At 45.5% G+C, this 27600-nt stretch overlaps 1 protein-coding gene and 1 long non-coding RNA gene across 2 annotated transcripts in view; one reads left to right on the forward strand and one right to left on the reverse strand.

The window, feature by feature from the left end:
- The first annotated feature begins 6 nt into the window (after positions 1-6).
- LOC309358046 lies at positions 7-780 on the forward strand. Its single transcript, XR_014163306.1, has 2 exons — positions 7-313; positions 368-780. It is a non-coding gene; the product is annotated as an uncharacterized lncRNA (long non-coding RNA).
- Positions 781-3244: 2464 nt separating this feature from the next.
- CASTOR2 (cytosolic arginine sensor for mTORC1 subunit 2) overlaps positions 3245-27600 on the reverse strand; it is a 46781-nt gene continuing 22425 nt past the window's right edge. Inside the window, exons 3-9 of the mRNA XM_081890592.1 lie at positions 13107-13300; positions 10810-10942; positions 10296-10419; positions 9737-9847; positions 8472-8554; positions 6740-6834; positions 3245-3858 (exon numbers count right to left, since the gene is read on the reverse strand). Coding sequence (XP_081746718.1) covers positions 3643-3858; positions 6740-6834; positions 8472-8554; positions 9737-9847; positions 10296-10419; positions 10810-10942; positions 13107-13300 — 956 coding nt within the window. The 3' untranslated portion in view covers positions 3245-3642. The remainder of the gene's footprint in view (positions 3859-6739; positions 6835-8471; positions 8555-9736; positions 9848-10295; positions 10420-10809; positions 10943-13106; positions 13301-27600) is intronic.

A 27600-nucleotide genomic window follows, 5' to 3' on the forward strand; every position in this document is an offset into this window, starting at 1 on the left:
TTCTGTCTCGGGAGCTCTTGAGCTGAGCTGCGGTGCTGCCGGTTCAGTCATTAGCTGGAGATAGAATTCTAAAATGTGCTTCCCTGTATTGGGCATTGGTTAATAAGACACAACCATATTACCTCTGTGGCCAAGATCCTTCTAGAGCGAGGGCTGCATTTTCATCTGCGGGACATGCTTGCAGGGTTGTGTTTTTTTGGGGGGGGGAGGGGGGAGGCACATGGCAGTGGCTGGGAAGGACCAGATGCAAAAAGTGGGCAGAACAATTGCTGTGGATCTTAGCTTTTTATCCAGTAGGCCAGATTCTAACCATGTAAAAGTCAGCGGTTTGTGCACATGGTTCTCTCCTCCCCCATCCAAGGAAGAGACATAAGCACACTTCCAAGGACGCATCCCAACAAGGCAAAAGCCCTGCAGAAGGAGGGCACAGAAGTGGGTGAGTGGGAGGTGGGGTAGAGTCATAAAGTCCAGATAGAGGCTTCTCAGCCCTGATCTTCCCCATGTGTGTTTTAGAATGCTTACAGTGGAGCTCTGCTCACACAAAGAGCCTAAGCAACTTTAATTAGAAGCTTCCTTCTTTTGGCTGCTGTTCTTTTTATTACTTCATGTTCAGTGTGACTTCCTGCATTATTTGTGACTTAACTGACTTCTATTCATGGTGGATATCTGATTTCCACTTGATAACGTTTTCTGGACTGGATGCTGCTGTTTATATAGTATGAAAAATAGCTTAGAAAACGAGAAGGCATTTGTAAATAAAGCCTTTCCCTCCACACGGAACAGGAACTGACTAATGAAGGGAGTAATTCATCATTAAACGCCCCATCATCCTGGAGGCAAAAGCTGCAAAGAGGAATTTGCCAATTAATGTCACATTTGCCTTGAAGAAGCCCCAGGAGGAAGTGGGTGGTACCATTTTGGCTACATCAGCAATGGCAATCACCGCCTGGACATCAGGAACGGAAGGAAGGAGGATTACTAGACACCTGGAGAAAAGTAGCAAGCTGGCATTAAGAGAAACAAAAAGTGAAACTTGCTTAGATTGGAAAACTTTTCAGCAGAGATGTACCAGGAGACTGCAGAGGTCTCTCTTAGAGGCGTACAATTGCAGCGACACAGAGAAGTTCTTTTAAGTACAGTGGTACCTCAGGTTACATACGCTTCAGGTTACAGACTCCGCTAACCCAGAAATAGTGCTTCAGGTTAAGAACTTTGCCTCAGGATGAGAACAGAAATCGTGCTATGGCGGCAGCAGGAGGCCCCATTAGCTAAAGTGGTGCTTCAGGTTAAGAACATTTTCAGGTTAAGTACAGATCTCCGGAATAAATTAAGTACTTAACCCGAGGTACCACTGTACAAATGGTCCGAAATCAACATTTCAGTTGCCAAAAAAATCAGCAGTGCATCCAACAGGGCTAACTCTCAATTATGAATGGCGGAACTAAGCAAACAAAATCAATCCAGTTTTGCGTCTGACCAGGATCCAAGTCAGTTTCTACAACAGAGGGCACAAGCACCACATCCCACTCATGTCAATGGGCTATGCCCAAGAGAACACATTCAAATTGCGCCCATTGGCTTCTACAGGGAAATGACTATAATTCCCAAACGGGGAGGAGCAATAGCTCAGGAGGAGAGCAGTTGCATTGCATGCACAAGGTCCCAGGTTCAATCCCTGCCATCTCTAGGAAGGGCTGAGAGGGTGCCTCTGTCTGAAACCCTGGAGAGCGGCTGCCAGTCAGCTAGAGAAATCAATGGCCTGACAATAAAAAGCAGCTTCTTATGTTGTCCCACCCTCACATCTCTGCTCCAACCTGCTGAAAATGAGATAATGCACGGCAGTTTGGGTCTTCCACAAACCTTTGAATTGGATTGATAAAATTTGCACTGAAAAAAATCTCTGTTTGCCTTGGGCAATTTTCTTAGGGCACAGCTCCCATCATCCCTGACAATTGGCTATCCCGAGCAGGGCTGATGAGAGTTGGAGTCCATAACAACCGGCGGGTGCCAGCAGTTGGCATCCATTGGCTGTTGCTAATAAACTTATAACATGGAACATTTTCCACGGGGGGGAAAGCACCAGGCCCTGGAAAAAATTCCACCCCAACGTCATTGAAAACACCTATCCTGCTATGTTTTGAGCAGCTACATTGCTTGTGGTTTTATTTCCCAGTCTTGCCTGCCGAGAAAGACTGGGAATATGTAACCCGATCAATCCACTGGGACTGGTTGGAAGGCAAGGAGCCCACCAGTAGGTGGTGCCAGAGCCAATGACAAACAGAGTGAACTCAGTCTAGTTTTGTCTTTCTTGCTGAATTCTATAAGGAGCAAACTGAGAGGGAGGAGGAGGAAGCTGATGGGGGCAATGCCACCCCCTGGACCAAGTCTTCATCCAGGAAGGCAGGCAGGTGGGGGCTGGCTGAGGGCAGTCAGAGTTTGGTGTGGCAGTGCCCCATTTGCCCATATGGACACAGCCTCCATTGAGAGGACGCTGTGTCAGCTGAGTCCAGCATTGCCTGGCATCAACTTTCCAGGGTCTCAGGCCTTTTCCGTTGCCTTTTTATTGGGAGATATCGTGGCTTGGCCACTGGGAAGTTGTGGCTCTTCCACTGAAGTCCTTTTCCTGGCGAAAAAATTCCCTGCCAAACAGCACAGAGGTGGCCACTCGTTTTAGGTGGCTTCCGCAGAGCATCAGATCAGTTCACGTGTCTCTCCTGAGAGGTGTTCTCCATGCTAGCCAAACAGAGCAAACCAGAGCCAGTATTGCAACCAAGCAGAGAAGGCCTGTCGTCTTAATGCTCACTGCTGGTTTCTAGAAGTATCTGGTTGGCCACTATGGGGAAGCAGGGCTGTAGCTGTAGTGGTTCGAACAACTGGGTTCAATCCCCAATGGCATCTGTGGTTAGGGCTGGGAATGGCTCTGTGCCTGAAATCAAGCAGAGCCTGGGTGTTGCTGGACTACAACCCCCATCATCCATGACCACTGGTCCTGATAGCTGGGGATGATGGGAGTTGTAGTCCAACAGCAATCCGAGGTTGAGAAAGGCTGGTGCTGATGATACAGAGCTAAAATGGAGCCATCATCTGCTTTCTGTTTCTAAACAAAATGCTGGAATAGATGGTCTGAGACAGGACGGCTCCCTTTTTGTCCTCATAGCATGGTGACGTTTCCTTGTAACAACTGACCCTCTTGGCCTGACACACTTAATGACCGGCCTGTTGTTCACAGAAAAGGCGACAAGAGTCCAAAATTGTATTTTATTTCCCCTTCTCACTGTTCTTCCGGAAATGCGTGCTACACTTTTGCTCTTCCCATCCTCACAAATGTGCTCCATCCCAGTTCCTCCCTCAGTTGAAGTATACAGTCTCTTTTATTTCAAACCTCGGATAACGGTGTATTTCTGTCACACCGGCAAATGAAAATGAAAAAGGGGAGAGGGTGGGTTGAAAGAGAAAACAGCAGAATTGGTACATTTTGAACTTCAGAAACCCTCCACAGTTTTTAAATCCCAAATATTTTTTCCTTCTTGCTCCTCACCATGCTCTGCCCCTTTGAAGATTTTATTTTCAAAATTGCTATTTTTAAAAAAGCTATCAGGAGTTATTTATGCCTCTCAAGCAGTCTTTTGTTTCTTATTTTCTTCACACGTGGCAACGGCTTCTTTTCCCAGGCTTTCTTTGGAGTAAAAAACCAACCAACCACTTTCTCTCTCTCTCTCTCCTTGCTCTAAGAAAATACTGAGAAGAATTTTTGACAGAAAATGCACCCTTAGTCCCGCTCCAAAGGATTCCTAGTGCTTTTTCAGCTTGACTCACTTGAAGTGCATTGATAACACCGTTGATATTTTCTTCTGGTACCTGTAATGGGGGGGAAGAAATGACAACCAGCCCTGAAAACCAGGACACTACATTTTGATAGAAATTCAGACTTCTAGATATGATAAATTATAGGCCAACTGTCATAAATGCAACATTGCAGGGTGCCCAGAATAGATGGACAGAATGTTAAGATGATATCTAGCATTAGCTTTACTGAGTCAGGTTCATTTATTTGTTTCTAGTCCTTGGAACATGACAAAACAAAGTTAACAATACAGTGGTACCTTGGTTCTCAAATGCTTTGGTACTGAAACAACTTGGAACCCAACACTGCAAACCTGGAAGCAAGTGTTCTGGTTTGTGAACTCTTTTTGGAAACAGAACGTACTCCGTTTTGAGGGTTACGCTGAGGTCTGCCTGTTTTTGCTATTTATTTTGTGGTTTTGTTTTTGCGGCTCTTGTTTTTGTTTTTGTGACTGTGTGGAACCCAGTTCAGCTACTGATTGATTGATTGTGTGACTGCAGTACATTGTTTGTTGCTTTCATTTTATGGATCAATGGCTTGTTAGATAGTAAAATTCATGTTAAATTGCTGTTGTTTTTAAAAGTCTGGAACGGATTAATCCATTTTGCATTACTTTCTATGGGAAAGCGTGCCTTGGTTTTGCAACGCTTTGATTTTGGAATGGACTTCCAGAACGGATTAAGTTTGAGAACCGAGGTACCACTGTATTAAAGTAAAGCTGAACACGAATGACAACATGAACAAACACAGAACACTCAAGTTTGCTTGGGAAAGCACACCTTGGCCCCTTGGAAAAAAAAGATGCCCATTTCAAAATGACTAAAAAGAAAATGCAAGTTACACACATCTGAATTAAAATAAACCTAACATTCTGAATCTCTCTGGGAAAACACAGCAATCTCTCTTAAGAACTTTCTTCTTTTGTCAATCACTGCCGAAAGAGAATGTGTAGTTTTCTTACGTATCCCCACCCACCCTAAAACCGTGTCCCAGATATTGCTCTCTCAAATCACAATCAAGAGTAGACCCATCCAAATCAGTCCAGCCACTTCAATGGCTTCTTTGGGTTATCACCCATAATTTCTAATCGATAATGGGTACAGTCCTATAGGTCCCTGGGAGGACATCTTAAGGGCCTTAGGACATGGCAGAGAAGCACTTTTTAAAAAGACTTTCCCTTGGCTACTGCCAGAAAGCCCCACCAAGGCGGCTGCCCAACTGGTGGTGTTCTGCGAGTGGCAAGGTGTTGGGCGTGCTGCAGAATTGTAGGGATGAACCACTTTCAACTATGGGGGTGTTAAATAACCGAATGCTCCTCCATATAAAAACAAACAATGCCCTCCCCAAAAAACAACAATAACAGCACTCTAATAAGGCCCTGCATGCAGAAATACAGAGTGACAAGGACAAAAGGAAGTTGACTTTTGTCCATCCATCTTAGTATTGCCTACACAGACTGGCAGCATCTATGTAGGGTTTCAGAGAACCTCCTCAGTCCTCTCTATAAATCCCAGGAACTCAGTTTGGGACTATACATTCAAAGCAAGCCCTTTGCCACTGAAATCTATGGCTGGATGCTAATCTATTTTTCTCCCTGAGCAGCTAGTTTTCTAGGTGCAAGAAATACTTTTTGGACCCTGACGTCAGGCACACCCCCTCCCCGCCACCTCCGAAGTGGCGCAGCCCAGACACAGGCTTATCACCCGAGTGCGAAATAAGCCCCTGTGTGTTAGCTTTAGGAAGGCTCTTATGGGCTTATCTTATCAGCGTGGTTAATGTTTAAGGAAATAAACCAAGTGGATCTAACCATTTGACCTTCGCTATCTGAGATGGTGTTGACTTTTTTTCTTTTTTTAAAACAGAGTACACATTGGAGTTTCCAGGCTAGAAAAGAGGCCGGTGCCAAAAAAATATAAACAAAACCTGGCCAGAGGAGGAGAAAAGCTGGGATTTGCTGCCTGAGCTTTTAATGGGTTAGAAGGTCAGGGCTCTCTCCGAAAGAGGCTTAATGTAGGAAAGGTAATGGGCAGCATCATAGGGATTGTTATTTGGGGGGGCAGTGAGGGGAGAGACTCTCAAACACAGCATGCGACTTGGCACACACATTAAAACACATTAAAACAAAAGACCCTAACAGTGTCACTAGTCTGCTGCCAAAGCCGGCCTAAGATATTTTATCGCTGGTGGGTGGATGTCCAAAATGGACCTTCTCTTTCTCCACGGGCAAAAGCCTCAGCTCAGCGGCAGAAGGTTTGCTTTGCATGAGGAAATAAGGAGCCAAGTTCAATCCCTGTATAAAGGCAGATTTTTGTTTATTACACCTGGTGTCTGCAAGTGAAGCTGGGAGATTCCCTACCTGAAACCCTGGAGAGCCACTGCCAGCCAGGGTATTATTATTATTATTAGTAGTAGTATTATTAAATTTACATACCACCCTTTATCAAAAGACCCCCAGGGTGGTGTAGATCATTAAGAACAAATTCAAGGAATGTGATAATAAAAACATAATCTGAAGCATAATAAAAAACAGCAAATAAAATAATAATAACAATAATATTAATAATAGCCCCCACATAAAGGCCATAGATTATTTAATGGCCAAAGGCCTGGGGAAAATCTTTAGGTGACAAGCGTAACTTTCCTCTTTTCCCAAGGCCTTTGGCTAATTAAACAATCTATGGCCTTTTAAACTGCAAGGAGTGTTATTTGTTGCCATGTGATTCTTGGATGAAGGGCGGTATAGAAATTTCAATAATAATAATAATAATAATAATTAATAATAATAATAATAATAATAATAATACAAGGCCCTGGTAAAGCTTGCCTGAGCAGCCTCTGCTAATTCCTCTCGAAGGACCAATGGTCTTGGTTTAAAAGTAGCACCCTGGGACTTACCAGTGCATGATCAAACTTAAACGTACTGATGTAATAGGCTGGGATGTCAGCTGCTGCCAACGGTTCAGAAATCTGTGCCACAATTCCACATTCATCTAAGGGAGAGAGGAGGAGAAAACAACAGCTCATTACAAACACCCGTGTTAGCCAAGGAAAGATGCGTCGGGGCCACAGACATTCCTGCTTTGGGAACCAGGATTAGATTACTATAATCTTCTTTCCGCAGGGCTACCCAGGGTGACTAGTCTGGAAAGTTTCAACTTGTTCCGAACGCAGAGGAGCAGAGGTGCCAGCTTCTCTACAGAGGATTGAGGGGGCTCGGAGTGAAGTTGCGCAATGTCCTGACATCACACATGTGATGTTGTGAGGAGCCAGACACCCTCTGATCATCGAGGGTATCTGGCTCCCTCAAAAAATACATGGGGAGGGGTGTCTGCAAAACTGCCTTGGTCCAGGGCCAGATTTAGGTTTGATGAGGCCCTAAGCTACTGAACGTAATGGGGCCCCTTATATGTCCAGCTGTCCTTTGTCAACAACAAATGGCCACTTTTTTTGTTTGTTGAATATATGCTATATGGCAATTTATGGACCTGATAGGTATCTAAAGCCATTTGCACCTAACAAAATATGTATTTTTTCAAAGTACTGGTTGAACTGAAATACAATTAAGTATATTAATAGTGAAATAATTGTGAAGCTCTAACTTAAAATGATTGGAGGCCCATTACTTACATTGCAGGAACCTACGCAACACAAAACAAAACATTGTTGCTGTATGTAGGTTTTATTTTTTATTTTTTAATCATATACGGTGGTACCTCGGGTTAAGAACTTAATTGGTTCTGGAGGTCCATTCTTAACCTGAAACTGTTCTTAACCTGAGGTACCACTTTAGCTAATGGGGCCTCCCACTGCCATGCAATTTTTGTTCTCATCTTGAAGCAAAGTTCTTAACCCGAGGTACTATTTCTGGGTTAGCGGAGTCTGTAACCTGAAGCGTCTATAACCTGAGGTACCACTGCATTTTGAAAATGTACATCCAGGTTTTTTTCCCTTAAAATTTTTTTTGGGGGCCCCAAGACAGTGGGACCCTAAGCTATAGCTTGTTCAGCTTATATGTAAATCCGGCACTGCCTTGGCCCCTAGGAGTTGGCGCCTACGCCGAAGAGGGTGCCCTGTTGGCTCCTGCACTCACAGGTCCTTCAACTGGCGGTGAAGGGAGCGTCAGGAATGAGTTTATCTGAGAAACAGAGGCTTTGAGAAGATCCTCTGTTTACTGCAGGGATTTGTTTGCTCTCTGCTCTTGGCATTTCCTGTTGCGCAGAGCCATCTGCAAAACTGTGAAGTGCATAATCTTTATGGCAAGGATCATGAGAGCGCAGGCCAGGGGGTATACAGCCTGCTGACTTGCTGAGGTGGGAAGGAGGCGGAAATGGAATGGAGTACCATGGCTGGGCTAGAAACAATGGCGTATCGTGGGAAAGAGCATTGTGTTGCCGGTCCCCTGGTAATGATCCGCGCCACTTGGATAAATGGGACTTCCCATGTGAGGGAGAGGTGCCCCATATCCCAATGAGGAGAAGAGAAGAACTGCAGCCCTACTCCTGCCTCACCCTGTATATCCCATGTTCCCTGATGGATATATGGACAGGGAAACGACAGGCAAATCCATTAGCTTCTCAGTAAACCCCACCTCAGCAAGTCAGCAGCCAGCCTCTAAGGCACAACCTACCGAATCCAAGAGGCTGCCCTCCAATCCGGACCATCTTCCAGAGTTCTCCCGATGCACTTGTAAACAACAAATTATTAGGAAACCTTTTAAAAAGAGAGAGAGAGAGAGAGAGAGAGAGAGAGAGAGAGAGAGAGAGAGAGAGAGAGAGAACAGGAAAATAAGATTTCAATCCGTCCTGCTGTATTAAAAAGAACTTGAGAAACCCACCACCCATTTATGCACCCAGGGAGGCCTATGCAAGATTTTTAGATTTAGGGTTGTCGCCAGCTAAAGTTTACTATGTGCACCACCTTGAACTCCTTGAAGAAAAAGGTGGCCTATGAATGCAATCAATCCATCTACCAACCAAAACAACCAATAAACTGTTTTGCCACCCCTGCCTCCCTTAAGAGGAAGGGCGGGATATAAATTTAATAAACAAACAAACATAAATAATGCAATGACACTCAAAGTGGCTTGCAAGACATAGCCAATATAAAATTCTAAAGCCACTTATAAAGGTAAAGGTAAAGGTAAAGGGACCCCTGACCATTAGGTCCAGTCGTGACCAACAACTTGGATGGCGGCGCTCATCTTGCTTTATTGGTCGAGGGAGCCGGCATACAGCTTCCTCGGTCATGTGGCCAGCATGACTAAGCCGCTTCTGCCGAACCAGAGCAGCACACGGAAACACCGTTTACCTTCCCGCCAGAGCGGTACCTATTTATCTACTTGCACTTTGATGTGCTTTTGAACTGCTAGGTTGGCAGGAGCAGGGACCGAGCAATGGGAGCTCACCCCGTCGCGGGGATTCAAACCGCCAACCCTCTGATTGGCAAGTCCTAGGCTCTGTGGTTTAACCCACAGCGCCACCCACGTCCCTAAAAAGCCACTTATATTCCAGGTAAAAGATCCCACCCGCTGCTCTTTCTTCTGTTCCCCAGAAGAATTTGAACCCAGATCCCACCAAAGACCACCCCGAAGTGCTGTTTTCCCTGGAATGTTCCTGAAGGCATCTCCTCTCCCAGGCACCCATCCCTCATGTCCACCGTCTCCCTTGGCGTAACTCCCTCGCACTGTTCTGGCTCGCTTTTTGATGATGGCTTCCATGTTCGGGATGGGTGTATGAAGCCCTTATGTATTCTGGGGCTCTTTTAAGTTACTTCAGGAGCCAGCTGGATTTTTGGCATTCATTTGGGCACTGTGTGTTTGCATGGGGGCACATGCGAGGTCTCCTAATAAACGCTCGAGGCCCAGTGAATAGGATTTAAGAAGCCGGTTCTCACCTTTTCTGCGTCTGTACATCCATCACCAAAGAAATGTAACCCTCAATGAGGGAGAATGAGAAAAAGCGAATGTGTCCAGAATCTTCATTGCCCACCATAAAATCTTTTACTCTGTGGAGGAAGGGAGAACCAAATTTGGGGACAATTTATATGCTGCTCGATTGTGCCCAAAGCAGTTTACAAAAAGAAGAAAGCGTCAAATTTAATACAGTTAAAAACAACTATAAACAAAACTGAAATCAACAACAAGCTAAAAGCCAGATTAAAATGCATGCCATCATTCTACATACCTTGCCTAAACAAAAATATTTTTTTGCTGGTGGCAGGAAGAATACAGGCAGGGAGTTCCAAAGTGCACCCTAAAAGATCAATACCTGTGGAACAGGTATCATGTGGCACCCCTTCTTTCAAGAAGCTTGTCGCAGCGATCCTGGCAATCCCAGGGTGTTATGAAGGGAAATTGTCTCAAGCGGGTTAAGTCCAAAGGCATTTCTTGTGAGGTTTAAGGAAGCTTCTTTCTCCCTTGTGCCCTCACCCCAATTCCCTGGTTTGAACTTACCCATTGGAGTAAAACATGACATCCATAAGGAGTGTAGCAACCGAGGGGAGGGTATCTGGGTCCAGGCTGGTGACACAGAACATGTTACTTGGGCTGGAAAGTGGGTGGATGACAGGCCTCTGAACTGAAAGAGAGGAAGAGACACACAGATGTAAAGGAATGATAAGTTGTTTCTGCTGCGGCAGCTTGTGCTCATTGGGACTGGTAGGGCTGGAGGCAGGGGGCCTAGCGCATCAGTAGAAACTCATCATGCAATAGATGGCGCAGTTCTTCACACAACAGAGTTACCAGCAACCTGCTGAGGAATTCTCTTCCGCAACCACGTTCTGCTGCAGCAAAACATTGGGAACAAGGGTACTGCTTCATCGTAGCACGATGTTGGATGGCGCCTCCCCCAAAGGAAATTGGCACGCACCATTAAACGGGGTCTTGGTTTGCAATGGGCTGTGTCCAGAAAGAGAGCACTGACCCCTGTAAAACTGGGAGCAGGTGGCAAACTGAAGGGGAACCATACCCAGTTTCGGTTTCATAAATCCGTTTGTTATCCCGAGGCTGTCGGCTGCCACCGCCTCCCCGTTCACGACCCTGAGGATGGTGAATTCAGAAGCCAGCGTGTGCGTCACGAAGGGCAGGTCCCGCTCACGTATCTGAGCATGGGAAGAAGAAGAAGAAGAAGAAGAAGAAGAAGAAGAAGAAGAAGAAGAAGAAGAAGAAGAAGAAGAAATCGGCTCATGAGAAAAACCAAGACACTGTTGCTATTATTTTAATTCATTGCCTGCCCTTCACTCTAAGCTCCCAGGGTGAGGTTACTGTGGGGCAGTCAGCCTCATAAAACCAACATGCTTAACTCTAGTTTATGCATGAAACCCCTCACCAGGAGTGCCAGCTTGGCCTGGGGGTGCCCGGGGCTGGGGGTGCCATGCAGCACGCATGACCCTGGCACCGAAATCTGTGGGTGCCCAGCCTCTTCATGGGGAATTTTGTGGGTGTTCAGGGCCCCAGGGAGTCGGAACTTATGCCCCATATCAAACAGGACCACGGACAGAGATTGGTTGGATGGGAGGAAGGGCATGTGTGTTTATGTAGGGCTGATCCAATACATTTTGATGCCTGAGGTGAACCACAGAATGGTGCTCCCTCCCTCTCAGGGAGATCAGGAACAAGGGGAATAAAGATCTGCACTGGAATCTGCTGCTCTGCTGCCTGAAGCAGTTGCCTCCCCTTGCCTTATGGGTGTGCCAGCCATGTATGTATGCATATGTCTTTGTGTCCCCTGTTTAGGAAGAGTGGTGCACGCTCTAGTCATCTCCTGCTTGGACTACTGCAATGTGCTCTACGTGGGGCTACCTTTGAAGGTGACCTGGAAACTGCAATTAATCCAGAATGCTGCGGCTAGCCTGGTGACTGGGAGTGGCCGCCGGGACCACATAACACCGATCCTGAGAGATCTGCAAGGGCTCCCAGTACATTTCTGAGCACAATTCAAAGTGTTGGTGCTGATCTTTAAAGCCCTAAATGGCCCAGTATACCTGAAGGAGCGTCTACACCTCCATCGTTCAGCCTGGACACTGAGATCCAGCGCCAAGGGCCTTCTGGCGGTTCCCTCATTGCGAGAAGTGAGGTTACAGGGAACCAAACAGAGGACCTTCTTGGTAGTGGCGCCCGCCCTGTGGAACGTCCTCCTTTCAGATGTCAAGGAAATAAGCAGCTATCTTATTTTTAAAAGACACCTGAAGGCAGCCCTGTTTAGGGAAGTTTTTAATATTTAATGCTGTATTGTTTTTAACACTCGATTGGGAGCCGCCCAGAGTGGCTGGGGAAACTGAGCCAGATGGGCGGGGTATAAATAAATTATTATTATTATTATTATTATTATTATTATTATTATTATTAGACACTGGAGTTCCAATCTTCCTGGCTCCTAGACAGGCCCTTCCATGAGCTTCCCCACTCATGCACAGTTAGCAGGATACTTCCCTGGTTCACTGTCTACTCTGCTCCTGGGAACCCCCACCCCCCACTACACTTTTCTTAGCATCCAGCCTGATAAAGAGAGCACAAAAGTTTCCTCAGACCATTGTGCATTTGTGTTTGTCCTAAAAAAGAAAAGAAAAGAAGGTATTGCCTGGTTGTGGAATACTTCTTAAGGACCAAAAGAGCTTCTTTTCCTTTTCCCCATTTTTGTTTTGCAAAACAACTGGTTATCAGTGGTTCAAAAGCAGCTGAAGTGTAAAGCTGCAACATTTCTGACGCCTCGGCAATCACACACATGATTTTACAGGCATGTGCACTATGGCCAAGAGGGGTCCAGCCGCCTACTAAGGACAGACAGAAGTTCAAAAAACTCTGGGGCGCTGAGTGCTGCAGGAAGGACAAGGGGGAGAGCTTGCACTAAACATTTTAACAAGGTATCCCCAAAGGCAACACACAGGGACCACAGGATGAGGGCTATCACTGATTAGGGGCAGAGGGAGGGAGGGCCCCATTTTCTGAGTAAAGTGCAAGCTAGAGTAACTGGATGTGCAGGCCTGATGCTGTGCCACGGTCAAATCCAGAGGCTTCCCATTGCCACTCAATACATGCTAGAAACTGCTGCAGTCAGTGCCACTTCTGACACCATGTTGCATGTCGGTTACCCGTTATCAAAATTTTAAAAATTCAGAAGTCACGCAGAAGGTAAATAGGAAATAATTGGGGATCATTCCCTTAAAGTAATAGTCTCGGGAGAGGCCACCCATCTGATTCCTATCAGGTCTTCTGTAGATAGAGCATGACTTCTGTCATTTATCTGCTCACATTGTGTTTCCTTACCAGGATGAAGTCTGTCTGATAAGTAGAGAGCATGAATACTGAGATGTTCTGATCAGCCAACGGAGCTATCACTGATTTGGCAATCTTGGTCACGCCAATGGGCTGGGAGCTGGAGAAACTGCCTCCTCCGGAAACCACGTTGAGCGCCAACCACGTCGCATCTGCCACACTCAGGTGTTCTGAGGAAGGGAGCTCTGAGTGTTGGGAGGGAAAAAAGCCCACAACGATTACCTTCATTGGTTCATCAGTGAATATTAATTCAGCTGAGAGCTAAGAAGGGAGTTCTGAAGTGTGATTGATCTTACATTTGTTCTGGAACGTTCCATACCTGTCAAAGAACATGGTGCCTATTTGTCCCTTGCACAGCAAGCACTTCTTGATAATGAGAGTCTGTTTATTCTGGCAAATTCGGACAAATATGAATGACATGAAAGCAGTTTACTGTGAAACTATTTTGAGGGCAGTAGCTGTGTTCCTCTGGCATTTATTTATTTTATTATATACATTATACTTCTATACTGTCCATCATCTGAGGATCTCAGGGTGGTTTACAATATAAAAACACAAAAACACAGTGTTATAAGAAAAATACTGCTCCCTTTCCCACAGGAGAGTCAAAATGGCTTCAGGGTTGTTCTCCTGTACTATTTCAGACATGTGGTTTATATACTTATGTATGTGTTGACCTTGTACATTTCTGAACATTTATTTTATAAATATAAGACCTTAGAATTACTATAACAACAATAAGAAACGAAACAACACCCACAGTTTAAAAAGCCATAGGTTGTTTAGTTAGCCAATAGCTGGGGAGAAGAGGGATGCTTTTGCCTGGTGCCTAAAGATATAGAATCGTAGAGTCGCTAGGGACCCAAGGGTCATCTAGTCTGACCCCGCGGCAATGCAGGAATCTCGGCTAAAGCATCCATGACAGATGGCCACCCAACCTCTGCTTAAAGACCTCCCAGGAAAGAGAGCCCACAACCTCCCCAGGGTGCCAACCTAACAAAGGCTCCAGGCAAGTCTTCCCGGGGAGACCATTCCACAAATTGGGAGCCACCAGCGAAAAGGCCCATCCTTATGTTGCTCCCTCCAGATCTCTTGTGGAGGAGGCATGCGAAGAAGGGCCTCAGATGATGCAGGTCGGTCCATTTGTTTTTCTTACAGCAATAACAACATACATACCCATGTGCAGAGTGCTTTTTCCGGGGAGGGAAGGAGGTGGTACGCAGGGGTACACATACCCCTAAACATTTTGCGACTCTAAGCCTATTAAATAAATAAAAAAACCAACCAGCATGCTTTCTTCAGCTCATTCTTCCTCACATGCCCCCACCCAACTATCGCCTGTGAATGAGAATGATCTGATTTTTTTGCTCCTGCCTCGATGCAGAAGACCCCACAGAGGGCTGACTCGAGGGGTTCAACAAGGCACTGTGGGATGCCCCTGCGTTTCTTTGTTACTCCAAGGAAACAGGTTATGTGCTTTTGCATAGTGGTAGAGTCCTTACATAGTTTAAAGAAAGAATCCTGACCTTTTTGGAAATTCAAATACTTTCGCCTCCACTCCCAATATTCTCACTTGCACATTTTTTAGCTGAAACAATTGCAGCGCCAAAAATATTTGCTTTCACGTTCCTGCTAATTGATGCCGAAGCCAACACAGCGAAGCTTGTTTCTCAGAATTTATCCAATAAATACCCCAGTCTACCTTCTGCCAACCACTGGTGGAAAACACATACGGATTTCTGAGTAGCATTTTTGCTTTCAGCCAAAGACTGCGAGGACTTAAAGCTCCTTTTCTCAGGCAAACAAAATGGTTTTGAGCTGCAGCACTCAAGGATAGATAGTGAAACAGACAGAGGCACATGAGATGCTTTCTTTGCCCCCATGATACTCCCCCCCCCAAGTTTGTAAAATGCCAAAACAAATTCCAAACTCTCCTGTACGCTTCATCTGTCCTGAGCATACAAAAGGCCAAACAAAACCCAGAAGAATGCAAATAATGTCAACCTCACCTTACAGCCTTAAACCTCAAAATGCAATTGCACCCTCAAAATTGCATGCATGCAATTGCAAAATGCATCTCTCTCTCTCTCTCTCTCTCTCTCTCTCTGGTTCCACTTACACTTGATCCCCACTGCCTTCCACCCCACAGTCCCAATGATCTGCCCAGAGTACTCAAAATGACAGGTATGTTTCCGAGCACAATTCAAAGTGTTGGTGCTGACCTTTAAACCCCAAAACGGCCTTGGCCCAGTACAGTGGTACCTCAGGTTACATACGCTTCAGGTTACATACTCTTCAGGTTACAGACTCTGCCAACCCAGAAATAGTACCTCAGGTTAAGAACTTTGCTTCAGGATGAGAACAGAAATCATGCTCCGGTGTCGCGGCAGCAGCAGGAGGCCTCATCAGCTAAATTGGTGCTTCAGGTTAAGAACAGTTTCAGGTTAAGAATGGACCTCCAGAACGGATTAAGTACTTAACCCGAGGTACCACTGTATACCTGAAGGAGAGTTTCTATCTCCAGCTTTCAGCTTGGACACTGAGATCCCGTGCCGAGGGCCTTCTGGTGGTTCCCTCACTGCGAGAAGTGAGGTTGCAAGAAACCAGGCAGAGGGCCTTCTCGGTAGTGGCGCCAGCCCTGTGGAACGACCCTCCCATCAGATGTCAAGGAAATAAACAACTATCTGATGTTTAGAAGACATCTGAAGGCAGCCCTGTTTAGGGAAGTTTTTTTATTACTGATGTTTTAATGTATTTTTAATCCTTTGTTGGAAGCCGCCCAGAGTGGCTGGGGAGGCCCAGCCAGATGGGTGGGGTATATATAATAAATTATTATTATTATAACGACTTATGACTGATATTTCTTGCCCTGGAGCACAATTGGATGCTGTTATCGTAGGGGTGGGGATGAGAAAAGATGCAGTGAATTAAATATTACCACCCCCCCCCAGGGCAGGGAGTGAGGATAGTCCAGGTGTAAACTGGACCTTAGGGGTTGGGGTTCATGCTCTCCTCACCAGAGGGAGAGGCTAAAAAAATATGTAGGTGAATGGAGGGTCTGGCTGGTGGTAAAGATGCTAACCTATCAAAGCAACCCATGTATTGACAACACAGGCTTGGTCATTTGCTGGACTTCCTACATTCTGCAATGAACAACTGAGTGGTGGCCTCCCACAAGAGAGACGGAATTGTCGTCTGATTTTGCAGTTTGCCGGTGGCTCCTGCTGTTCTGTCCCAGAATCCTGACACTTACAATCTAAGCAAGATGCCAGAACAGAAAGGAAAAGAGAGAGAAACAGTCTCCAATTATTTTGGGCTGCTTGGCTCGCCCTGTCAACTCTCGCTTCTTCTCCCTAAGTGGTTGGGAGAGAGGTGGTGCGTTGGAAAGAGAGATCACACCTGATACTGTGAAGGTTGACACCAGTGGCCACCCTTCCCGAAACACTGCAATAGAAACACCTTTAATAACACATTTCTGCAATAGTTCCAGCAGCTCTGGTTTCACAAACAGCCACATGAGAATGTGGCTGATGGCAGTGGTTTGTAAAATAAGTATGTGGTAACTCAGACATGGAAAAACGGCATTCTGTACACATGCCTCACCTATCTATCATCTATCTATCTATCTATCTATCTATCTATCTATCTATCTATCTATCTATCTATCACCTATCTATCTATCATCTCAGCCGACCTGGCAGGGCTGTTGTACAAATGAACTGGGAAGGAGAAAACTACCATGATTCTCTTCAGAGAAACACAAAACAATATACATTTACATGCATAAACACATGTGTTCCCCTCAGAAACAGTTACACCTGCATAGCTGGAACAAACACAAGTTTCTGACAGCACCTTTCCTTGGAAAATGGGGTTTGCAAAAAACTGGGTGTAAATAAACAGCATCAGTTTTCCCCTCTCTTCCTCCTTCCATGGAAGTAAGGTCAAAGATACAAAATTAACTTTCCATGAGTTTATAGTAATTCCTTTTCTTTTTCTTTCCTCCTAATTTTTGTTATTTCCCCTTTTCATTTTTATTTAGACTAATCTGTTTTCCATTGCAGGCTCCTCTTCCGCACAGGCCTGCCTCCAGCCATCCTCCCCTTGGCTAGAGAATTAACCCTTAAGGTACACACAGGATGATCTCTGCTGTGGCACTTCCAACTCTTGGCATCCTCGAGGTCACAGGAGGTCCAGATCCTGGGTGTGAACAACTCCTTGCCTCCCCCTCCCCAGCCCTCCTGAATGCCTGGCCCGGGGACAGGATGCACTAAGATTTGCCAAAGTAGCCACAAAACCCGCCAAACAGGTCTTCGTGTCTCTATGATTAGGCCATGAGGCAGGTCTCACGTTTGGCTTCCTCGTATCAAGAATGTGTTTACATCAAAATCTGAGCCCGCAGAAGCCAACAGGGCAGCTGGATGCCAGCCAAATGCAAGCATTCTTTCCAAGCACAGATGCCGCTCCGCATTTTGAAGTCCTGCTAATCTGATAAGGTGCCCGGGGAATTATGTGGGTAAACAATGCCAAAATGGGCTGGTAGGGAGAGAGCAAGAAAAGGTGGAACACAGCTGGCTCCTAGGGAGGGAGAAAACTATCAGGGTGTACGCTGTTCCCTTGTGCCAGATACATACAGTGGTAAAGGTAAAGGGACCCCTGACCATTAGGTCCAGTCGTGACAGACTCTGGGGTTGCGGCGCTCATCTCACTTTCTTGGCCGAGGGAGCCGGGGTACAGCTTCTGGGTCATGTGGCCAGCATGACTAAGCCGCTTCTGGCGAACCAGAGCAGCGCACGGAAATGCCGTTTACCTTCCCACCAGAGCGGTACCTATTTATCTACTTGCACTTTGATGTGCTTTTGAACTGCTAGGTTGGCAGGAGCAGGGACCGAACAACGGGAGCTCACCCCGTTGCAGGGATTCAAACCGCCGACCTTCTGATCAGCAACTCCTAGGCTCTGTGGTTTAACCCACAGCGCCACCCGCGTCCCACATACAGTGGTACCTCGGGTTAAGAACTTAATTCGTTCCGGAGGTCTGTACTTAACCTGAAACTGTTCTTAATCTGAAGCACCACTTTAGCTAATGTGGTCTCCTGCTGCTGCCGCGCCGCCAGAGCACGATTTCTGTTCTCATCCTGAAGCAAAGTTCTTAATCTGAAGCACTATTTCTGGGTTAGCAGAGCCTGTAACCTGAAGCGTATGTAACCTGAAGCATATGTACCCCAAGGTACCACTGTACTTTCAACCAGAGCCGCTGGAAATTGGCTATAGACCGCCGTGGGCAGAGGTGGATTTGGGGGAACACAACCTGTTCGGTCACCCTGGGTGTAGAGCCCTGAGGGCACCACAGCTATGATTTAGGATGGAGCGCAGGAGGAAGAGTAGGCTGGATTTTGGCGTCGCACAGAGTGCCACTGAAATCCAAGGTCCCAAGGTCTGCCACTGCTATTGCGTCGCAGCCACATTGGCACATGAGGAAATGTCAAAACTGAGGGACAAGCAGCAGTAGAGAGAGGCGCAAGGATGGGGGCCAGAGCCGGATCAGAACCAAGAGTTGCCTCCAGCTAAAAATCCCATTCGAAGTAGACCTATCAAAATTAACAGGTCACTGTCACTACTGCTACTTGCCCTTCCAGCTGCTGGAAACTGGGGGAAGGGAGAAGACTCTTGAGCTTCACTCTTTCTGCGTTTCCCACAGACATTTGGTTGCCTACTGTGATAATAGGATACTGGACTCCGTTGGCCACTGGCCTGATCCAGCTTGTTAAGCATTGCTCACATCTCCGAAAGGCATTGCAGCTCCTCAGCCCCAGAAACTGTGAGGAAGGAATAAAAAACTTTGAAATGGCGCATCAGAATTCCAACAGGGGGGAATCGTAACATACAAATCTACCCATAGCAGCTGATGGTATATACAGTGATACCTTGGGTTACAAACGCTTTGGGTTACAAACACTTCGGGTTATAAACTCCACTAACCCGGAAGTAGTACCTTGGGTTGAGAACTTTGCCCCAGGATGAGAACAGAAATTGTGCACTGGCGGCAGCGGGAGGCCCCATTAGCGAAAGCGCGCCTCAGGTTAAGAACGGTTTCGGGTTAAGAACGGACCTCCGGAACGAATTAAGTTCGTAACCTGAGATACCACTGTATATTTGTCTTCTTCAATCTGTTGCCCTCCAGGTGTTTCAAAAAACAGGTTCCATCAGGCTGAAGATGACAGGAATTTTTAGACCAAAAGATCTGGGCTGCACAAAATTGATATATAATATATTGGCCCTCTGCAAGACATAAACAGACACAAAGAGAGAGATTCATTTCCTCCTAGAAGTGGAATCATCTATTCATGCTTCACTGCATTAGAAGTTAAACCGGAGTATATTTTTAGTTGCCACTTGATTATGTAAGCTCCATTATATAACAAACTCTAGTTATGGGCATTCTGTTTGGCTCGCTTAAAGCATAGCAACGTTATGTCCAAACTGCTTTCCTTTGCTTTAGCCAAGAAAAATAAATTAAATGGGCCATACATTGAAATCCTGGCAAGGCTTTATTTTTATTTTTTTGAAGGACGGGATGAGATCATTCTCATTTTTCTGGGGTGATGGTGCTGTTGTTGTTGCATATCTTCTACAAAACAAGTTATCTCTCACATGAGCACATGAAGTGGCTTGATATTTAGCCAGACTGTTGGGCTGATCTAACCCAGGGCTCCCAGGCTCTGACTGGCAGCCATTCCCTAGAGTCTGGGGCAAGACTTTGTTGAGCAAGCTGGCTTCACTAGAGATGCCAGGGCCGAATCTGTGGTGATGATGATGATGATGATGATGATGATAATAATAATAATAATAATAATAATAATAATAATAATAATAATAATAATTGTTTATACCCCGCCCATCTGGCTGAGTTTCCCCAGCCACTCTGGGCAGCTTCCAATCAAGTGTTAAAAACAATACAGCATTAAATATTAAAAACTTCCCTAAACAGGGCTGCCTTCAGATGTCTTTTAAAAAGAAGATAGCTGCTTATTTCCTTCACATCTGAAGGGAGAGTGTTCCACAGGGCGGGCGCCACTACCGAGAAGGCCCTCTGTCTGGTTCTGCACAGTGTGGTGGATCTAGCGCCGAGCTAGAAGAGGGAGCTCCTATAGTGCAACATTTCATCCTTACAGCAGCCCTGTGAGGTAGGCTTCAGCGGAGGCAGCGAATGGCTTACAAGCAGCTGAACGGGGGACCTGCTGGCTCTTCCAGTCAAGGGCTGACATCAGGGGAGTTCAGACACTCAGCAAAAGAACACACAAAGGGGAAGGGGTATCATTTAAACCCTCTCTTCTCTGCCCACCACACCATACTGCAAATTCAGGAGTGCAACAAAATAAGAACAGATTGTTCTGGGATAGCTCCAGGATTGGCAGGGTGGGGGTCTTGGCAACAAGCCGTGTGTGTGTGTGCGTGTGTGTCCCTCATATTTTGGTGGAGCCACATCCACAGACTTCTCTAGCTGCTGCATCAAGAACGTAATCCCCTCCTTGCACCAGAGTGTCAGGTGTATAAGTGTGACCCAGGGCATTGTGGGAAATTAAAATTGCTGTTTGCCATCACTGGCGAAGCAGCTGGCCAGGGGCTCAAGGCATCTAGCTGTGCCAGAGTTCCTTGCTCTTTATCCAAGGTTGTACAGTGGTACCTCAGGTTAAGTACTTAATTCGTTCTGGAGGTCCGTACTTAACCTGAAACTGTTCTTAACCTGAAGTACCACTTTAGCTAATGGGGCCTCCTGCTGCTGCTGCGCCTTAGCACGATTTCTGTTCTCATCCTGAAGCAAAGTTCTTAACCTGAAGCACTATTTCTGGGTTAGCGGAGTCTGTAACCTGAAGCATTTGTAACCCGAGGTACCACTGTAATCACAGTAAGATGGGATGGGGGTTTTGAAGCTCTGCCACCCCAGCTCCCTTCTTGGAGGTCTTAATATTTTATATATTTTATGTTCCTTTTCATTCAAGAACACAGAGTAGTTTGCAGGTAAAATGCAGGGTATCTAAAGAACCACTGACGAGTAAAACTCATGACAGTCCCTTTGCTACAAATAAGGACTCTAGTCCTCATGGTTTTGAATAAGGGGCTAATTTAAAGAGGATCACAGGAAGTTATCTTCGACTGGGTGAGATCACTGGTTTATCCAGCCTATTGTTTGCACTGACTGGCAGCTGCTGTCTGGGAGTTTCCCCCTATCCGACCCGGAAGCGCTGGGAACGGAACCCAGAACCTTTTCCACTGGGTCCCTTCCTCAAACTGGAACATCACTGCCAATGTAGCCTTGGAGATATATATATATATATACCCAAAACTTTATTACTGCACTGATGAGATGACACCACGGTGGCTGCTGTTGATAACGGTTTGGCTACACTGGCTTCACAGCTCAAGTACAGCACTGTGACTAAGCATGACTTTTATAACTCTTCTTAACAAGAGGGTCAGTTCTATTTCCGACATAGGTGCTAGTTCTATGGCAGGGCGGGGGGAGGCAGAAAAAAGGCAGTGGCAGAGGCGCTAGGGAAGGGGGGAGGGCGAAGTATCATATGAGAAGCAGCAGACTTTCCCTCCCTTTGTCAGGGAGCAAAAAAAATAAAATAGGCAGACTTCCTTTTACATGTACAATCCTGCCCTACCCTGTCTGCAGCTTTGTGCCCTGTTGAGATAGATGCGTCCAGCAGGCCAGTGACCACAGAGAAAAGGGCGAGCAAGCTTGCTAGTAACACAGAGCTAATTGTCAGGGAGAACAGGGAAAGCAGAACCATAGAATTCTGGCACAGGAGACAGGTGTGAGCCTGGTACGAAAAATAGACAAACACGCGGGTGGTGCTGTGGGTTAAACCACAGAGCCTAGGACTTGCCGAGCAGAAGGTCGGCGGTTCGAATCCCTGCGACGGGGTGAGCTCCCGTTGCTCGGTCCCTGCTCCTGCCAACCTAGCATTTCGAAAGCACGTCAAAGTGCAAGTAGATAAATAGGTACTGCTCTGGCGGGAAGGTAAATGGCATTTCCGTGCGCTGCTCTGGTTTGCCAGAAGCGGCTTAGTCCTGCTGGCCACATGACCTGGAAGCTGTATGCCGGCTCCCTCAGCCAGTAAAGCGAGATGAGCGTCGCAACCCCAGAGTCGGCCACGACTGAACCTATTGGCCAGGGGTCCCTTTACCTTTTACCTAGCCTCCGGAAACAAACAGGAGGAGAATATTAGTCTCCCCAGGACACAGGCCATTTTTCAACAAGAGCACGAAACTGGCAAACCAGCATTTTGCTCTCCATTTTGCTCTCCTTTGCCTCCTGGGACAGATGGGATGCCAACCATCAGGTCTAAATAAAAGGATTTCCCTCCTTCCCTGCCTGTACAAACATTAAAAGAGAAAGATCACCATGTAATATATTTAAGATCCACCTCCAAGGTTCCTTTCCCAGGGACTAATCCAGGTAAAGTGGATGGTAACTTTTCCTCACCAAGACTTTTAAATTGCTCAAAAGGTGCATCTGCTCTCTTAATTTGTCCTTCGAAATTATTTAGAGTCCCACTCCAATATGGTGCCCCCTTGGAAGTTGCTGGGCTCCCAGCTCTCATCCATTAAGGCATGTTGGCTGGGGCTGATGGGAAATGTAGTTCAACAACACCTGGCAGTCACCAGATTGGGGAAGATCCACTTATTGACCGTAAACTGCTCCTTCTGCAGTTTTATGCTTGTTCTATTTCTTTTCACTTTCTATTGCTTTATTTGGGTAGCTTTCACGGTAAGCTGCTTTGGAGATTAAAAAAAAAAGAGAGAGAGAGAATTCAAAGAACAGTTCAGGTTTTTCTGGGTTTCCCTCCACGTTTGGTTCGACATGGGAGTCAAACGGAGGCTGAGCTTGAAAATGGAACAAGCTCAATTTTTCTTCCTCCTTTGGAAGCTTGAACTGGAACCGGTTTGACTTCTTGATTGCTATACTTTGATGTTTCATCTACTTCAGGGCTCAGCAATATGCTCTGGCCAATGCTTTGTGGGCGTCCTTAATTAGCAAAATTAATAAATAAGCCCTAATTGCAGGAAGAGAGTCCAGGAATCTATGCTTTAAGCAGACAAATATCCTGCAATATCCTGCCTCGCCGTCCCCTTTATTAATGCACCCCAAATAAATTATAAGGCAAGTCCTCTTCAGATACCAACAGCTTAACACGCTGCTTGGCTGCTGTTTATAAAACAAGATATAGCAGTTGGAACAGCAAGATCTCTGCTTGCATTCACAGCAAACAAAGTCAACTGGCAAACATACAGGGAGGTGGTTTGGTGTGTGTGTGTGTGTGCGCGCGCCCCCCTCCCCATCACTCTCCCCACTTCAGGCCAGCTACTTGGGGGGCAGAAGACCGAGAGACAGAAATAAATAGATTCCGTGCTAAATGTAATTTCTTAACATCAAGGGCAACGTGAAGGTCACCAGCCCTGAATAACAGTCATTGTGGATGCGAGCAAAGGAAAGGGCTGGAAAATATTCCTCACCGCGATAAAAATAGGGGGAGTTGGGGGGGAAGGAGGAAGAGAGCTTCCTTCTTGCACTATAATTCTCCACTTACTGTAGAACATTTTCTCCAGGTTCTCTGGGCATCCCTTAACACGGGGTGGGAGGAAATTCCAGACCAATGGTCCACGTTTGGATTGCCAGATCTCAAAATCTAGACTGCCGCGGTCTCTGCAGGCCACCCTGACCTCCCTGGACCAACCACATGCCCCGATGGCAAACAAGCTGCTATTGTGCCATGGCTGAGTTCCTGAGCTGCTACTGATGACTGCCTAATAAATGCCTTTCTCTAAAGCCTCCTTTCTTCCTCCCCCGTTTGCAGAAATGAAAAGAACTACAAGAGAGACTGCAGCCAGGCGGGCAGAGGCTGGAAGGGCCATAGCTCAGTGGAATGAAGAAGGTCTCAGGTTCAACTCCCAGCTTCTCCAGGTAGGGATGGTGGGTGCCTGAAACTATTGAGAGGTGCTGCCAGTCTGTTTAGACAACACTGAGGAAGATGGACCAGTGCTCTGACTGGGTATAAGGTACCTTAGACTCACTCACCCACCCACCCTGCCTGCCTGCCTACCAGCCTTGCATTTAAATCAAGGTGGGGAACCTCATGGGCCAAACTTGGACTACCAGGCCATATGGTCATGCTCATATGCCAGGGATCAGCAAACTGTTTCAGTAGGGGGCCAGTTCACTGTCCCTCAGACCTTGTGGGAGGCCGGACTATCTATCTATCTATCTATCTATCTATCTATCTATCTATCTATCTATCTATCTATCTATCATCTATCTATCTATCTATCTATCTATCTATCTATCTATCTATCTATCATCTATCTATCTCTATCTATCTATCTATCTATCTATCTATCTATCTATCTATCTATCTATCTATCTATCTATCTATCATCTATCTATCTATCTATCATCTATCTATCTATCTATCTATCTATCATCTATCTATCTATCTATCTATCTATCTATCTACAGTATCTATCTATCTATCATCTATCTATCTATCTATCTATCTATCTATCTATCTATCTATCTATCTATCTATCTATCTATCATCTATCTATCTATCTATCTATCATCTATCTATCTATCTATCATCTATCTATCTATCTATCTATCTATCTATCATCTATCTATCTATCATCTAATCTATCTATCTAATCTATCTATTTTTTTGGGGGGGGTTTAACAAATTCCTATGCCCCACAAATAACCTAAAGATGCATTTAAAATAAAAGCAAACATTCTTCTCATGTAAAAACATCAGGCAGGCCCCACAAATAACCCAGAGATGCCCTCCCACCAAATGTCAAAGAGAAAAACAACTACCATACTTTTAGAAGACACCTGAAGGCAGCCCTGTTTTGGGAAGCTTTTAACGTTTAACAGACTATTGTATTTTAATATTTTGTTGGAAGCCGCCCAGAGTGGCTGGGGAAGCTCAGCCAGTTGGGCGGAGTATAAATAACAAATTATTATTATTATTATTATTATTATTATTATTATTATAAATAAATAAATGGGCACATTCTACTCATGTAAAAAAACGCCAATTCCTGGACCATCCGCGGGCCGGATTTAGAAGGTGATTGGGCCGGATCTGGCCCCCAGGCCTTAGTTTGCCTACCCATGCCATACACAATACACATCAGGTGTGAAGTGGGTAAGGTTGGCACTTCAAAGGAACAACGTGGAGCCAGAAGTGGTTCTCCAATGGTCCCTTTGCTGGAGCAAGGCATGTCCCCACCTGCCCACCAGCTGATGGGTGCTCAAGGAGGGGGATGTGGTTTCCATTCAAAGCCACTGTTGTGTACTGAGTTGAATAGGATCCAAAATGCAGCAGTCTGATTGGTCCTAGAACAATAGGATTCAGAATGCAGCAGTCTGATTGCTCCACAGGAGCCACCCAATCCAGCTCCAGGTGGAAGTGAATCCCGGAATTAGCCAATCACATGGGGCCCATTGTGAAAATAATGTATATAAAGCAGACATTCTGGGGGAACTTCCATTCCTCCTCACCACTATGAGCTGAATAAAGAGCATGAAATCCACTCTCAACTCAGAGTATATTTCAGCCAGTTCTCTCAGCGTTGCTCTCTGAAGCCACCTTGCAGGAGACTAGCCACTTCCCCATAGCACTTCACCAAGCGGTCCATTCCATTTAATTATGCAACGAAAAGTATTGTTATCATACACCGTGGATGCTGTGCCACTAATTTGCAACGTGTGCAAAGATAGGTATACATCATTGCTCTTTGCTGTAACTGTTATGTTTCTTATGGAACAAAATATAAACAAGCTATGTAACCGGAAGAGGCCCCCCTTATGCAAGAAAGGAACTGGGCTGTTAGTGGTGGGAGCTGTAGCAGGATTTTATGTATAGGTTGGCGGGGGGTTGCACCTCCAGCAGATATCATGCACATGTAGCCCACTACCAAAATCAGGACCATCACTTTTGTGACTTGTCTCCACAAAACACTTCATCACAGTTTCTTCCTATCTATTCAAAGAGCCTTTTCTGCATGATACCAAACGTAACAATTCACTGATAAATGTATCTATGTACTGGCTCACAGGGAAAACTTCAGAAATTCATATAGACATGTGAGCTCAGCTACTCAGCAGCCCCTCTGCTGGAGCGATAATTCCCGGCATCCTGATACCTGAGTGCCAGACAGGTAGCTATTCCAGAAATAACAAACCCAGATGAAGAAAAAAGGGTGTGATTAACTTGGCTGGGAAACAGGGAAATGTAAATATCTCTTTTGTTATACTTGATGGGTGTTTGGTGGAGGGCAAGGAGAACCATAGGGCAGGGTCCAGGATGCTCAGATTACTGCCACCAGACCATGATGTATTAGTGATGTATTAGTGATGTAGTTTGGGGGGCTTGTAACATGGGGATTAACAGCTAATAAAAGTTTGGGGGAATCTTTTGTTCAGGGCTTCCATCTTGTTCCACCTTGTGGCAGGTGGGAGTCCTGTCGCGGCAGTCTTCTATAAAGACCAAGCCTACTGGCTGCTGTTTTGCTATGGTATTCCTAGCTGGTGTCCTTGTTTTTGTCCAAGGGAGCCCTCAGATTTCTCCATTAACAAAGCTCTCTCTGGAACACCTTTCCAATGCACAGTTGCAATTTCTTTCGCCTTTTCGCCATCAAATGAAGACCTTCCTTTAAAAGCAGATCTTTTCCCCCCAGTCTGTGGTTTTTGGTTGGCTCTGGAATGCTTTTTCACATAGGAAATGGTTTTTAATTTTATACACACACACACACACACACACACACACACACACACACACACAGAACTGTATTCCCCTCTCCCAATTTTTATTTATGTTTTTCAGATTATAGCATTTCAATAATTTTACAGTCATTTTAACATTTCAAAACTTGGCTTCCTTCCCCCTCTTTCTACGGTTCCTTAAATTTATTTTCAATATCTTCTGCATATCCAATTTAACTTAATTTGTTCATTTATTCATCTACTTTAAATATATACCCTTATTGAAACTGCAGGTTATTACAACAATCCTGCCAATGTTCTTATCTGTTTACAATTTATCTGTAAATACTCAATAAACCATTTCCATTTCATGGAACTGTATTTCATTGATCGTGCATATGGAATTGTGTTTTTTTTTTGTAAGGAAATGTTCATGTTGCTGATGTTTTTCTTTTTTTTACTGTATGTTTCGGGATGTTTTAATGGCAGGTGCTTCAGAAACGGAACACTTTTGCCTGTTTGTCTCTCCATCCTTTTTTGCCTTCATTAGGTGACCCTGCATTCCAGGAGGGAGAAATACACTCTCTCCACAATTAAATGTCAGCTACTCACCTTGTACACCTATGTGCTCATTGCCCTGAGCAAATGCACTACATTCGTGGCGGTTAATATATGCAATTTACAACCCCCTCAACAGCTTCTTTTTTTCAAC

Source organism: Podarcis melisellensis (assembly GCF_964234715.1).
Source record: "Podarcis melisellensis genome assembly, chromosome: 15".
NCBI classification, from domain to species: Eukaryota; Metazoa; Chordata; class Lepidosauria; order Squamata; family Lacertidae; genus Podarcis; species Podarcis melisellensis.